At 40.2% G+C, this 15,781-nt stretch overlaps 1 protein-coding gene across 5 annotated transcripts in view; it reads left to right on the forward strand.

The window, feature by feature from the left end:
• LOC136441257 (histone-lysine N-methyltransferase EHMT2-like) overlaps positions 1-15,781 on the forward strand; it is a 35,294-nt gene that overhangs the window by 9,078 nt on the left and 10,435 nt on the right. The window contains exons 3-18 of one of the 5 annotated variants that reach the window (XM_066437434.1): positions 14-1,107; positions 1,782-1,944; positions 3,381-3,440; positions 3,692-3,763; positions 4,495-4,562; positions 4,908-5,021; positions 5,733-5,821; positions 6,368-6,422; positions 7,114-7,331; positions 7,745-7,845; positions 8,614-8,680; positions 9,137-9,219; positions 10,003-10,109; positions 10,341-10,388; positions 10,807-10,881; positions 11,542-11,643. In XM_066437434.1, the coding sequence (XP_066293531.1) occupies positions 14-1,107; positions 1,782-1,944; positions 3,381-3,440; positions 3,692-3,763; positions 4,495-4,562; positions 4,908-5,021; positions 5,733-5,821; positions 6,368-6,422; positions 7,114-7,331; positions 7,745-7,845; positions 8,614-8,680; positions 9,137-9,219; positions 10,003-10,109; positions 10,341-10,388; positions 10,807-10,881; positions 11,542-11,643 (2,516 nt within the window). Of the gene's footprint in view, positions 1-13; positions 1,123-1,781; positions 1,945-3,380; positions 3,441-3,691; positions 3,764-4,494; positions 4,563-4,907; positions 5,022-5,732; positions 5,822-6,367; positions 6,423-7,113; positions 7,332-7,744; positions 7,846-8,613; positions 8,681-9,136; positions 9,220-10,002; positions 10,110-10,340; positions 10,389-10,806; positions 10,882-11,541; positions 11,644-15,781 lie in introns of all 5 variants that reach the window. The other 4 variants (XM_066437431.1, XM_066437433.1, XM_066437435.1 and 1 more) reach the window with 4 other exon arrangements.

The following is a 15,781-nucleotide window of genomic DNA, read 5'->3' on the forward strand; positions in this document are numbered from 1 at the left end:
TGTCAAACTCTAGGGTCCAACGTTACTGCAGTTTCTACCTCTGGTATAAGTGCGGGGAGTGAAGTACTTGATGTAGAGATGAGTTCTCCTAACCAGGAGATGAGTGCGGTTCAAACGCGGTCGGCGCAGAAGGCAGCGACCACGGAGGTCATGGTTTCCACACGGGCCAAGATGACCATTTCTCCGATGAAACCGGGGACCAGCCGAGCGTCGCAGCAAGCGGAAGCGAAGGGCGCGCGAAACTTCACCAACATCTTCACGTCGGTATCTCAGGGAACCCCCTCAGTGGGCATCACCGCGGTGATAGCGTCCACGTCCAGCGACCCCGGTACTCCAAAATACAACCTCCGCGGGACGCCCAACATGGGGGACTCCCAACCGCCGGGCTCGCAGCGCAGCACGCGCAAGAGGACTGCCAGGAAGTCCACCCAATCCGGTCACCACCACACTCCGGTAGTTGCCGCTGTTGAGGAGACTCTTCCGAGCGGCGGGGAATCCACGACGAACACGGAACACTCGTCGGCGACAAGCTCCGAGATCGGCGAAGAGGAGGGGGAGCAGTCCGAGGACCCGAACGGGGAAGAAAGCGACACGCCAAGCGGTAGACGGCTGCGGCGACACAGAGGCAGGCCGAGAGGCGCCGTGCACGACATCAGCAAGCAGAAGAAACAACAGCTCCTGAAGACGTTACAAGACGCACTGGAGACGATGAACTCGGAGCAGGAAGGAGACCGCGAAGACGAGGAGGCCACGGAGAAGAGTAGCGACAGCGGATCGGCCACGAACGACGTCACGGCGAGCAACATGCACGACTACATCAGGACAGCGAAACCGCCGAAACTCAAATCAAAAACTGTCAAAGAAATGCTGCAAGAGAGGAGAGATGAGCAAATAGGACTGGCCAGCTATGCTACAGCTTCTCCACACGGCATCACCATAGTAACAGCAGAGGATGTGATTGACAAGGCAAAAGCAGCAAAGGGGGCGGAGCCAGAGCAGGACACGGGTGCCGCAGAAGCAGAGGAAGATGGGAAGGAAAAGGAAGGAGAGGAGGTGGAAGAAATGGCGGTACAAGAAGAAGTGATGGCAGATGATAATGAGGATGAGGTATTCAATGAGGAGGTGAATCTTTGTTTGACAACATACCAAGACTGTCTCCAGGACCCATCCCTCCATCCCAGGACGAAAACTTGCTTGTTGGGACGGAAATTTTTTTTTACCTTTTTCGTCCCAAAATCTCACCTTTATGACATGAAATTGATGAAAGTGTATCTTCGTATTACTAAGCTTTAACAAGGGAAATTCAACACATTGGCTCCCAGTCCCAAACAATAAACGGGATGGAAAAAAATCAAAAGCTGGAGACAGACTTGCAACATACTCTCAGATGAATGAAGATTTTATTTTCAACATCAAGTGTTATGAATAACTAGATTAAATAAAATAATTTTTTACTGGTCTGTTGTTAAAATGAACATACCCTATGGTAGCTTTGTTTGATTTTTGTGAGTTAGTTTTTTGAAAATCCAAATTTATTCAGATTTTGGTCAAATATAGGAACTTACTATCAAATGCTCCAGTTTTTGTAGTAGCAAGCAGATTAATGTACTTTTCTGTAAGCCAAATTCTTTATTTATCCTTATAGAATTTCAGAGCTTAGAGAAGAAACAAAATGTTCCCAAATTTACCTATTTTGCAGTATCCCAAAATGCATTTATGTATGAGTTGTTTTACCAATCATGTCAAGTTTTAATGTATTACTCCTACCACTTTTTTGGAAGGATTCGAACCAGGAACCACTGGAGAAGAAAGAGAAGGTGGAAGAGGATGGCGCATCGTCTGCCTCTGCGGTAAACCTACGCAAGAAGAAGAACAAACGACCCATAGGGTTCACCTACAAGAAGAGGAAAAAGCCCAAAAGAAAAATTAACGGTAGTAGTTCTGGTGGGTTCTTTCTTTGTGTCGCGTTCGTGTTCGTGTTACGTTCCTGCGCAGAGGGTCAAAGGTTGCCGTTCGTTCTTCCTTCTGCATTTCCTATCTTAACATGGTAAGCATCAGCTTGGTAGCCGTCCTATTCTATCTCCCGTTCACTTTTCTCGTTGCTTCCCTGCCAAATAGACTGATCCCGTAGCCCTGCCCACCTCCGTCAAACTGCAGAAATGCAGAATAAAATCTTAGAAATGCATTTAACAGACTTGCAGCAACTCATTGGTCAAAATGCTAATTGCCATGCTGTCATTGGTTGAACTGCTAATCATGTTGGATAGTCTGCCTCAGCCTATAATTATAATCTGGCACCCATTGATAGACCCATTGACATTTGAATATTTGCCTAAAATATAACTGAGAGCTCTGATTGGCTCCAAGTTATGGTTCAAACAGACATTCTGAAGTTCAAACCCAGTTATGCTGCTTCTAAAAAATATTTGATATCAGAAATGATTTTTGACTTAAGGGCTAAAATGTTTCGATGAGGACAAGCAAGACTGTATGGGAAATGATCAGAGGAGCAAGCTGGAGCTAGCATAGTATGGATACCAGGCCAGGTAAGCATAGATGAGGTAAGGCAGGACTGCTGTTCTGTGTATGCCGTATAACCTGCACAACACTGTTGTTTCCAGCTACCCTCTGCATTCTGTTCTGTTCAAGAATCCGCTTGCAGCAGTTAGAAGCTTTCAGTGCTGTTCCTCCATCTTACACATTTTGATAAGGCCATACCGTATTTTCTTGATTAAAGTACACACCCCTTATTCGGGGCTAGTTCAAGACAAATTTGCAGGGCTGAAACTTAAAGTCAAAAACGCACCCCTTCTCCACTGATCTTGAACACATTTTGAACAGGATAAATTCAAATTTATGGTGTTTCTTCTCTTTTCTCCAGGTAATTTTGTTTAAATCCAGGACTTCTACAAAATGCCATTCCTAAGATTCATAAAAGATTCTCTTGTTTACCCCACAGGCATCATCTCTGCAAACTAGAGAATTGCCAACGACAAGTTACAAACTTCTCAAATTGGCAGATATTGAGCCATGCATTGTTGCATAACAGCTTGGTTACTGGCTTGTTTGAGCAACGGTTTGAGGTCCTCTTCCAATTTGTCCTGGCAGTAACCTCAAATAAACTACGCACCCTGACTTTGGCAATGAGTTGTGATGCCTTTGAATTTTGAAATGTTTAAAAAGTGCATACTTTATTCAAGAAAATACGGTACGGTATTTCACATTTACAACAATGTTCTTTATCTAGACGTAAAGAAGCATTCCATTCTTGTAATGATTAATAATTATAATACACTAATGATATAGTGAGATTTCTAAACTGGCGAACAAATACTAGTAAATGTTAAAATGAAAAAAACTGCCATGGCTTTTCTCTGTAGATTTGAGTGACGCCTCGGGCCATCCAAGTTCCTCGAATGCCTCAACCCCCAGTAGATCAGGTAAGGCATTTGAAGCAATACAACCGTCTGTTTTTTTCCACAATTTTAGAATGTTTTTTTTTCTACAATTTTAGAATGTTTTTTTTCTACAATTTTAGAATGTTTTTTTTTCTACAATTTTAGAATGTTTTTTTTCTACAATTTTAGAATATTTACATCATTTGCTGACTTTTGGTAAATTTTTAGACATTTGTAGTTGGTTTTTAATCGAGTTATTTCCATTCTAATTTTTATCTGTAATATTTCTGTAGGAAATGGAAAGGAAAACGGACAGAATCAGCAAACCATATGGGACATGGCAGACATCCCTCACTGGCTACGACGTACTGTTAAACCTTTATTTCTTAGCGTATTTATGCTAAATAACCACTTGTGCAGCAATTAGGCAAAAATTGGGTAATTTGGCTCTTGTCAATGAAAATTAGCATGTCTTCCCAAATCTGTGCCAGGCCAAAAGTTTTATAACCGGTATTTGGGAATGTTTGCGAAAATTTCCCAACCTTTATTGTTAGCCTACTAAGGTTTATAGGAGGTTTTTTTCTAGAAATCAGCATACAGGTTTTGTGTGATTTTGTATCTATTGAAAATTTTCATATTGAGGTACAATGTAACAAAATTATACAACGGTCCTGAAAATAATTGTCCTTGGCAATTTTTGTCGCAATTTACAATTTTAAAAACAATTTTAGAATGGCCATGAATTAGAAAGCCGCTCACAATGGTATACCTACACCAATACAGTAAAGAAGGTGTATCATTAGCTTGGCATGTTCACAGAAAATTTATTAATAATTTGTTAATAATTTTGACGGATGACAGTTTAAGATCGTCTACTGTCGAAACATAGATATGCAAAATAAAAACATAAAAATTCAAAATTTAAGTCTTCACGGAGATGCAAACACTCTCTCATTATTCGAACCACTAATTACAATTACCAGTCTCTGATTGGTTCAACTGCTAATTATGATGGACAGGATTGGCTTGTTGTGTTTGATATCGGTAACACCAATGCATTACTATTATCTAAAATGCTTCACTTTTATCCCCCTAGCGGCCCCGAATCGAACTGCAAAAGTCACAGCCCAGCAAGAGATCGACAAGCAGTTTGATATGCAGTTTGTGAGTACATATGCATTACAAAATTTATTTAGGGGGGATTTTTATGAAATTCAGTAAGGGAGAGTATAGGAAGTCAAAATCTTGGTCTTATAGTTTAAACAATGTATTTTAAGACCTTCAGTGCATTTATATTGTCATCTCATACTACTACACCATATTGTATAAGATAGACTACTACACAATAGTGTATTAGATAGATTGGTTAGCCTGATAGAATGTTATCTATGTACCAGTGAATACCATACTTTGTACCTTGTACAAATTGTTGTGCAATAAAGTTATTATTATCATGACAAGAGGCATTGGAACACTTCACCAAACAGTTTTGATTGGTTGTTTTTTTAGGTGAATCGTTCTGAACCCCCCCTGTGCAGCTGTAAGATGGAACCTCCCAGGCACATGGACCTTAAGAAGAACCCCGGTATCTACTGTATGGCTATAGAAAGCTGCGACGGCAAGGTATATGGAAAGAAAGAATCTGAATTTATGAAAACTGGAATGTCAGAGAATATGAAACTGTTGTTAAATTGTCTCATTTCAAATTCATGTTTTAAGATTTGTTTTTTGTTTTTGTTCCTGTTTTTGTCTAATGAACTACTGTTGAGAAATATTTCATAAACAAGTGAAACATTTTTTGATATACAGAAAAGCCTTGTTGTTGGTAAAGTAATAGATAGCAAATCTGTTAAAATGAAGTACAGTAAGTTCAACATTTGCTGTGTTGGTCGCCTTCGGCCATGTATGAAAAACACTTTAAAAAAAGTGAGAAAATTACAGAAATGTGGAAACACTATGCACTATTTTGTTCTGAAGAATATTTTCTTTGTTGTTTCATCCATATAGATCAATCCCATAGCCCCACCCTCCTCTGTCAAAACGTAGAAATGCAAAATAAAAACATTAAGATGCAGATACTTCGCAGACATGCAGCCACTATCTCATTGGTCGAACTGCTAATCGCCATGCTCTCATTGGTTGAACTGCTGATTGGGATGGACCCTCCTCTGTCAAAATGTAGAAATGCAAAATAAAAGCATAAAGATGCATTAACTTCACAGACATGCAGCCACTCTCTCATTGGTCGAACTGCTAATTGCCATGCTCTCATTGGTTGAATTGCAGATTGTGATTGATAGGTCGGGTGTATGATTGTTCCCTTTTTTTGTCCAGTTGTTTGGATGCAGGAACCTCATCAGTAAAGCCCAGATGGTTCGACCCTCAAGTAGAGTACCCTTCATGGGGGTGTGTGAGCAACATAGGTGAGGATGTGTTGCCATGACGATTCAAATAGAGTAAACAAACATCCCATAACCTTTGACCCTCAAGACAGTTGGAGAGACATACATGTACTCTTACAATGTATGATTGTATAAATTGATACAAATGAATTGTCAATATACAAATTGATGAAATGAAAGGCAGATTACTTGAAGATAGGAAAGAACTTTATTTTTGTTCTTCGCCATCTGGATCAAATTCCGTGGATCCTGGGGCCCGAGTTCGATCCTAGGGTCAACTCCAGCTTGAATATGTTGTAAGGGATTGCATTCGTCATTTCGGATGGTGACGTAAACCCGGCAGCCCCGTATATGAGGGAGCTTTGGGTGTAAGCCTCAAGCGTCAAACCTCTGCAGGTAAAAGAACCCAACACACTTATCGAGAAGAGTAGGGGTGACCCAGTGTGCTTGGCCAAAAACGAGAGCCGTGGTGAAGCATTGCATTACCACTAGCTACTTGAAAAAGCATAATGCTACATCTCAATTGAGGATGACTGCTTTACTTTTTTTTGTACAATCCATTATTAGGGCCAGGATGCAGAAACACCAGTGCTGCCCAGGATGTGGCCAGTTCTGTACCATGGTATGTAGGAATAATTTCTTATTCTGTGTGTTAGACATGTAGCATCAAGCCGGTATATTAAACATTATTCCATAACATTATACATATAGGTGAAGCAAGTTTCTAGTTATTACAAAGAAAATTAGTTTGAGGGTATTTGCATTTGTGAGGAAACAGTTCGAAACAAGCTGGAAAAGTATAACAAAGTTACCCCGTCTGTCAAAGCAAATTACATTGACAGTCCAAGGGCATGAAGGTTTCAGCACCAAGGACAGGCACCAGTTGCCTGCAGTTCTTGTCATTGTTGCTAGGTGGCCTCACAACACTGTCACTGGTGTTACAGACAAACTAGAGTAACTATCATTGATGATAATAGCTAAAAAGCCTTGTATTAAGAATGTTATAGTCCTGTTATTGTACAATGTACTGTAATTCACTTTATCTTCACGGTAGCAAAATTTCACGGAGGAAGGAAAATGGACATTTTCACTGAACTTAAACTTCACGGTGGCGGCAAGTGATTTACAGAACGGATGTGTGAAGGAATCATAAATAATTTCAACTGGTTTTTCATGGTGATGATAAGTTCACGGTACAGAGGTGACCGTAAAACCAGTTAACATGAAGTTACAGTGAAGGAAACCATAATTACAGTATTTGAATTTATATAATGTTATTTACAAACATCTTGTTTACCTTGTGTTAAAAATAGGGTTCCTTTCTACAATGCTCCCTGGGAGAAAACATCCACCATAACTTCCACAAGGACTGTGCGACGAAGATCGGCCATGACACCTACTGCCCCCACTGTGGGGAGGACGCCACCAAGGCCAAACCCATGTTCGTGGCCCCGCCCAAACAACAGCCAGCCGCCCTAAAGGAAGGGGCGGAGTCTCCGAAAGCCGACCCGCCCCCTAAAAGTACTCCAAGGTGTGCAACCAACTTTACCGAAGACATTATGTAGTTTTGTAAATTCAGTTATTTTTGTTGGGATTAAATGTCATAGTAGGAATGGAAACAAGGGTTTTGGTTGTGTTTTGAAACAATACTGTTGCACTAAAACGCATTTATGCAGTGTGATGATTTTGCAGTTGAAATACACTGCAAAAACAAGTCGACTGCAAATATTTCAAGATTTGCAGGATGTGATGGACAGAATTATTATATAGAAAGTATATATGAAAATGCATGTATGAACACAAGCATGTGGGAAATAATCGTATTCCTTTGTCGACATTTTCTATCTTTTGAGACTGAAAAACAAACTGGAAACTTTTGAAAAAGAATTCAGATGAGAGCAATTGCAAGTTTCGTGTTGTTGATGAAAATCACTGTTGTTTCAGTGCCCGTATGACAGTAATGGAAGGTGTACAGGAAGAAGAGGAGGACCTCACACTGCCGTGCCACAGTGTCACCCTCAAAAATGGTGGGGTCATCTCATCAGGTGAGGAGTAAGCATAGCAGCACATTTGCACTGACCATAGTCATAATCCTGTGAGTGGTGAAACTAGCAGCACATTTACACTGATCATAGTCATAATCCTGTGAGTTGTGAAGCTGGCAGCACAATTGCACTGACCATAGTCATAATCCTGTGAGTTGTGAAGCTAGTAGCACATTTTCACTGACCATAGCCAAAATCCTGTCAGTGTTGAAGCTAGAAGCACATTTGCACTGACCATAGTCATAATCCTGTGAGTTGTGAAGCTAGCAGCACATTTGCACTGACCATAGTCATAATCCTGTGAGTTGTGAAGCTAGCAGCACATTTGCACTGACCATAGTCATAATCCTGTGAGTTGTCAAGCTAGCAGCATATTTGCACTGACCATAGCCAAAATCCTGTCAGTTGTGAAGCTAGCAGCACATTTGCACTGACCATAGTCATAATCCTGTGAGTTGTAAAGCTAGTAGCACATTTTCACTGACCATAGCCAAAATCCTGTGAGTGTTGAAGCTAGCATCACATTTGCACTGACCATAGTCATAATCCTGTGAGTTGTGAAGCTAGCAGCACATTTGCACTGACCATAGTCATAATCCTGTCAGTTGTGAAGCTAGCAGCACATTTGCACTGACTATAACCATACCCATCAGTAGTGAAGCTAGCAGCACATTCGTGTATGCAGCATTTGTATTCTATTATTGTTTTCTGGCAGTGAAGCTAGCATCACATTTGTACTGAATCTGCAGTGTTTTCTATGTATTACAGCTGAACTGCCCATGGGTCCTGGTAGGGAACTTCTTGAACAGGCTCTCATGTCTTTTGAAGGAGACAGGTAAGATGGTTACGCATAATATGGGACGGTTTGCTTTAAAAGTACCAGTACAGTGGCTTAGGGGGTAGAGTGTTCGCCTTGCTTTGCAAACAGAAGGTCAGGGGTTCAAACCCCGGACCAGTCATACCAAAGACTTCAGAAATGGTCCATTATGCTTTCTCCACTTAGCTCGGTAACAGTTTAGTAGTTGACCATAAACCACTACCAGTGGATTAGCCCCCTACTTTAGTGGCTGTGTGGCCCAAGGCCAAATAGAAATTGAGATGGGAACTGCCCCTACATTTGTATATACATAAGGGTATGGGAAGAATTTTAACTTTGAACTAACTTGTTTGAAAAGTGTTCAAAATCTTTCATAAATTCTCAGATTGTTTTATCAATAGCCTGTGTGATGAGTTTTCTTTGTAATAGTTAGATATTATAACCTGTTGATGATATGTTTTGCTTTTTTGGTAGGCCCAAAAAGTTGAGGTTCTTCCCCAAGAACCTCTATCTGTCTGCAAAACAAGGAGAGCTACAGAAGGTCTTGTTCATGCTCGGTAAGTCTTCTTAAAGGAAAAGAATCTTATTTAAAGTTACTCCATCATCAAACTTTTGTGGAAGAACAACTTGGGTTTTCTAGGTTGCTGAATGAAACTCTTTGAACATTGTTTTTCCACAAGCATTTATCCATTTTCATTGCTGCTATTATCTGACCTATTTTTTTCCTTCGCCAAGGTTATATTTTAGGTAGCATTTGTATGTTTGTTTGTATATGGTCGAACACCATAACTCAAGACGCTATGGCTAGATTGTCATGACATTTGATATGTGTGGTTAGGTCTTGTTTTATAAAAGAGATTAGATTTTGGGCCCCCTGGCAACTTTCCTTGGTAATGTAGTAGAATCTCCAGTTTTCCTATCTCATGTTCTGGCGAAGCTATGGTCACTATTTTTTGGTGGTACATAGTTCTTGTGCTTGGGAAGACGTGACATTCGATTGGGTATGGGGCTGTTGAACTCTTTATTGTCTCCATGAAAAATGGAGATATAGTTTTGGGTGTGTCTGTGTGTCTGTTTGTGTTTCTGGACGATTGTAGTCAGCTTAACTCAAGAACCTCTGGATGGATTATGATGATATTTGGTATGTGGGTAGATGTTGGGAAGACGAAAGTCAAGGTCGATTTTGGGCCCCCTGGTATGTGACCATGGTACTGCAGCAGACCCTCTGTTTTTTGTATCTTTTGACCTGGTTTATCTTGAAGGGGAAGATTTTTTTTCCTCCAAATTTTGTGGAAAGGGGGTTGACCAAACTTGATCATGTATCAACCCTATCTCTACAGCTGATGGTTTTGATCCAAACTACAAGTTTGAGTCCAACAACAAGGCCACAGCTATGCACGCAGCGGCAGAGAAGGGCTTCACTGAGATAGTTCACATACTCATTCAGGTGGGATGACTTGTACTGTTGCACTTTTCATTCATTGGTTCACTTTTTGATTTGATTAGTTTTTCTTGTATCCCATTGGCTCAGTTCTTTTTTTGACTTATCCTTGCTGAAAACTTGTTCTTTCTGTCATTTTCCTTCATTGGTTGACTTTTTGATTGGATTAATTATTCTTGTATCCCATTGGCTCAGTTCTTTGTGACATAACTTTGATGATGTTGTTGTTGTGTCCAGGCTGGAGGAAATATCGATGCCTCATGTGACGAGATGAAAACACCACTGGTAAGACAACCTTGGAAATTTGTCCTAACTTAACCTTCAGTTAGGTAGGAAGTAGACGAGAGATGGCTAAGAATTCTTTCATGCTCTTTTCTTTTTACTGACTGAAACTTTTACTGTGTTATCAACCATTTAACCTTCTCCCTGCTGTCTAGTCCCATAACCAGTTCATATTTGCATTAGTAGGCTAAGGGTTAATTTCAGTTCCTGTAATTATTGTATGTTAGAATTTGCAAATGTAAGGCCCTCATAATATCTAATACTTAACACTTACATGTAAGAGCTTACCATATGCTTAGCTTATGAACATAGCTAGAGATACAAGAATGTAAAAAGAAAATTGATAACTAGATTATTGTGGACTTTCTGGCATTCTGGGCAACATGTATAATATATTTTTTTCCCCAATGCTTTTTTTTAGCTGATGGCTGCCTTCAATGGCCAACTGGCAGTTGTACAGTACTTCATAAAGGCTGGAGCAAACATCAACCAAAAGGTACTTTTTCATTTGTTTTATACATGTACAACAAAGGTTATATTACTTTTTCTGATACATTAATTTCAAGAATATTCTGTATAGTAGTGTACAAGATAGCCTCTACCCTATGGCCTTCATAGAAAATATCTAGGTGCACTGGTGCACCCACAGTCAAAAATTAGGTGCAATTTTGGGTGCACAAAGGTGCACATGCACCCAGTACTGTAATTCACTTTATCTTCACGGTGGCAAAATTTCACAGTGTAAGGAAAGTGGACATTTTCACTGAACTTTAACTTCACAGTGGCGGCAAGTGATTTACAGAATGGTTGTGTGAAGGAATGATAATAACAACATTTTTTTTCACGGTGATGATAAGTTCACGGTACAGAGGTGATTGTGAAAACAGTGAACATAAAGTTACAGTGAAAGTAACAAGAAATACAGTATTCCGCGTCTGAGGCCACACCAATTGAATTTCTTGGTTAACAGATTTTTACTTTCAAAAAAAAAAATCTTAGGAAAAAAAATCATGAAAACAGAAAGCTGGGCCAGCCTTCTGTTTTGATGATTTCTTTTTCTAAAAAATTTTTTTTTGGAAAATAAAAATCTGTTAACCAAGAAATTAAATTGGTGTGGCCTGAGATGTGAACATTTTCTCGCTCTATACTCCCACAGGACATGGAGGGTCTCACATGTCTACACCTGGCAGCTAAGGCAGGGAACCTGGACATCTGTAAATACCTCTTATCCACAGGCAGCATCGATGTGAACGTTCAGGTGAGACCTCGCATCCCAGAATGCCTCAGTTGTGGATGATCATGTGACATGGAAGTTGTCATTTCAAATGGAAAATAGCTATGAAAATAAATTGATGATTGTATTATTTTTCCATTCGCATCAGTGATTTGCATACATTATATTGTAATGAAGTCTCAAAAAGTCGTGGAACATCATGTTGAAAGAAATATATACTTTCCTTACATGAAAAGTCATGGAATTTTGCTTGAATTGGCAGAAATTCAGTGGTTATAATGCTGTTCTATTTCCATACATTATGGTTAAGTCATGGATGATCATTTTAAACAAATTTATGACTTCTTTGCATGAAAAGTCATGATTTTTTTTTGTCACTGGCAAAATATCAGAGATTGTAATATCTTTCAATCTCCTTTCAATTTCCATATTGTATTGAAAACTTGTTAGAAGTCTAAAAAAAGTCATGGAACATCATTTTGAACAAATTTATATCTCCTTGCATAGAAATTCATAAAATTATGTTTTTAGTGGCAAAAATTCAGTGACAGATGTGAAGTTTAGAGAATTCAAAGCATCAGAGTATATGTAGCTGGACCTGTCCTTGGTGCTGAACTAAGGGTAGGGTATAGATATTAAACACAAGGACAAAACCTTTGTGAAACCAGCACTTTTTATTGATTAAGCAAAGTTTATTTGTTTTAAATGTTCATTCGATAGTGTCCCAGCAATTTTTGATGTTGTTATTGTTTTTAGGTTGAACCAGGAAAAACATATCTCCCTCAAAACACCAGTTGCAGAATTCCTAAAAAGAGCTCCCCCTATCTGTTCAATGCATATCTGCAATTGTAGTCGTGTTGAACAGGACAAAAACTGCTGTCCTGTCGTCCCATTCAAACTCCAGATAATTTTTTTTTCATTTTTTTTAAAAGAATGCCCCCTATCTGTGCTGTTGCATGTTTGCATGTGTTAACACAACCCCATTCCTTGGCCATCTTGATCAAATTCCGTGGATCCGTGGGCCTGAGTTTGACCCTTGGTTATGCCCCAGCTTGGACAAGTTCTAAGGGATTGCATTCATCATTTCGCATTGTGACATACAGTACCGCTCGCGTTATAGTTAACATCTCTAACGCGTTATAACGCGTTAGAGTTGCATTCTCGTCGCGTTATCCTCGCGTTAGAGTTAGGCGCCTCCGCTAATCAGAACGCGTTAGGGTTTTTTTCTAACGCGATAGTTCCGGCCATTCTTATGCAGGCGGCGGTAACATCACAGACAATTGGGAGGAGCGCTAATCGGCCCCGTGCTGGGCGGAATGTGGACGTGCCATGACCACCCCGTCCCCCGTTCTTGTGTAGGCCTATGATATAATTATATACCAAGATCGTACTATCAAAAATTGGGTACAATTTGAATGTTCAAAATTTACGACTGGATTAACAAATTTCCTTGGTTATAGTTACACGACGTGTGGGGCGCCGGCCCGCACAATATAATATAGACTAGAGTCGGTAGAGTCAAGTACCGTAAGCCGAGCGCCTGGCCTCGCTATCAAAAAGCTGGGTACCTTACGTCGGTGTAAAAGGCCGGGAAATATCTACTTGACGAGCTTTTACATGTAACGTTAGATATCTCCCTTCTACATTCAAGCTCCAGAAACATGGCGCGGCGACCGATTTCGCTTCCGGGTGGAAAATTGGAATGTGACTTGTTTACGTATACGACGTGTACACGGTTTTATAAGTTTAGGAACGCCTGGCATGTTGTCAACCTTTTGGCGTTTTGAGCACAAATACGGGGTATTTATCGTGGCGATTGCAATCACAATGTTTTGCGCGTGTAAGACTCGACGTAATTGTTCAGATGCCGGTAGCAAAAACTGCGGGTCTAGACCGGCGGCGCCTACCATCCGCTGCTAAATTTGATTGACACATGCGGGAAGACCTGCGGCTTCTCTGTCGGCATGTTCTCAAAGAAGGGAAACCTATTAAGGTTGACAACAATGTTGATTTTTGTCCGCCCTGTGTATTTGACATTTGATTATTACTATGTATTGTGTTTGTATTGTATTAAGCTATATACTAACAGTTTCTAGGATAGTACAGTACTTGAAATATACGCATCGGCAGAGTACATCATGTTTGATGGCAACTATGTTCGTAGTAATGAATCGGTAATGTTGTGGACACCGATCTGACCGAGTAGTAAATACCGTAGGTCTCAAAATTCAAAGGGATTTATAAACAGATTATTACTATTATATTTTTATTGTATTGTATTGTATTCTAACAGTTTCTAGGATAGTACTTGAAATATACGCATATACTAGTAGTTCGTGGTAATGTTGTGAACGCCGATCTGACGGAGTACTAGTATGAATCCCGTACCGTACGTTTCAATATTCAAAGGGTATAAATTTTGTGAATAACCTACCGTATTTCCAAGATTTGGAACTGGAGGTGGTCGATCCGTCTAGATGAATAAGCTGCCGATAGTCTATACTTGACTTACCTTTGATGTTTCAAATGCAATATGTTGTGACGCAGTGTACATGTTTGTTGAACCTCATTGAACAGCCATAATAAAATAATGTTAGTTACACAGTTAGTTACGTAAAGTGCCAACAATGAAGGGGAACGAAATCGATAAAATAGATTTCAACTTTAACACAAACTCAACACTGAGATCAACTAGAATGTGACGTTTCTTGTCAACAAATAAAAAATAATATATAATGAAGGCTGGTGATTTCAGCTCTCCAAATGAACGTTACAAAGTTCTGAGACAATACGTAGAAATTGGCAAATATATTCAGTCAAATAATAAGGTTTACAACGGGGCCGAATCATCACCGCTGACAATCATGGATATTTTCACAGGTGGAAGGTTCTCAGTTGTGTGCGTGTGCGTTTGTATCTATGTATGAGTGTCTTTTTCCGACGTCATAGCAGCATTTCGGAATCAAGAACCGATGATACATAACATGTTTAGGCAAAATAGTTTATGCCTATATCTGTTGTCAAACCAAGATATCAGAATCTAAGATCGCTGCAAGGTTGACTGAATTCCCAGCAGTAAGGTTCGTCGATTGTCGGACGACCAGGAACGGTGGGAACTAGGCGGGAACGCAACAGCTCCGACAGGAACAGGTAGGTTTGTTGGCTGTCCCGCTGCACCCCCGACAAGCAGCGAGTAGCATTCAATTTATTTTTTTTTTCAAAGGAAGTCGGCGTATGAAAACTTGAGTCGTAGCCTAGAAACGTACCTACCGATGTCTAACCAAGGAAATAAAAACATCATCTACTTATATACAAATTCTATGTTATGATCGAACACAATATCGTTTTATTCATAGCATATGTATGTATATATAATAATAACAATAATAAGTAAAACAATACCAACAAAGTACATTTTGTATTATTTGGAAAACCATGTCCACCAGCACAGATAATGGAACAATGTCGCGGCAAATCTCTGCAATACCTGCCGGCAATGTCAGTCCTCCCTCCCTTGTATCAGAATTGTTTGTAGCACCATTCGACTTCACTTCAGAAAACAACGTTCGGACACTCTCTCCACCCCATGTATGTCGGTTTCCTTCGGTGACCAATGACAGAATGTCGTTTATATTCGGCAAAGATCGGGCTGCTCAGATCGGTCTCCTCGGCGATCGCACAGACTGCTTGGCGCCAGGCGGAAGTCCCACAAAGAGCGGCCACCTGTCAATCAACTGTTCAGACCGTGAGAACGTAGGCGGCTTGACATGCTTGATACATATGTATCATGTTGGGTAAACAGAAACATTATCTACGATATTATATCCAGAAACAAACTAACTGATCCGATATATTTTTTCAAACTATTTTTGTGTGTGTGTCACAACAGTCAAACTGCTTCTTTTTACCAAAGCAATCGCAAATTGGAGTGTTTCAGAAGGTGGAAATTTGCAACACGCCGCCGCGCCGACGGTTTTACCACGCACCAAGGGACGGGTCATCGACCTTTGTTTTTTTACGTGCGGCACGGGATGTCCGGCGATGTTGGATTTACTGACGTGTACTACAAGTGGCTTGCGGCATTTCGTGTCGTGTTAGAAAATGCAGTCAATATTGCCACAGAGAGGGTCGGTTCTCAATTCAATAAAGAGAAATATATGCC

Source organism: Branchiostoma lanceolatum, chromosome 9 (genome assembly GCF_035083965.1).
Source record: "Branchiostoma lanceolatum isolate klBraLanc5 chromosome 9, klBraLanc5.hap2, whole genome shotgun sequence".
Classification (NCBI taxonomy): Eukaryota; Metazoa; Chordata; class Leptocardii; order Amphioxiformes; family Branchiostomatidae; genus Branchiostoma; species Branchiostoma lanceolatum.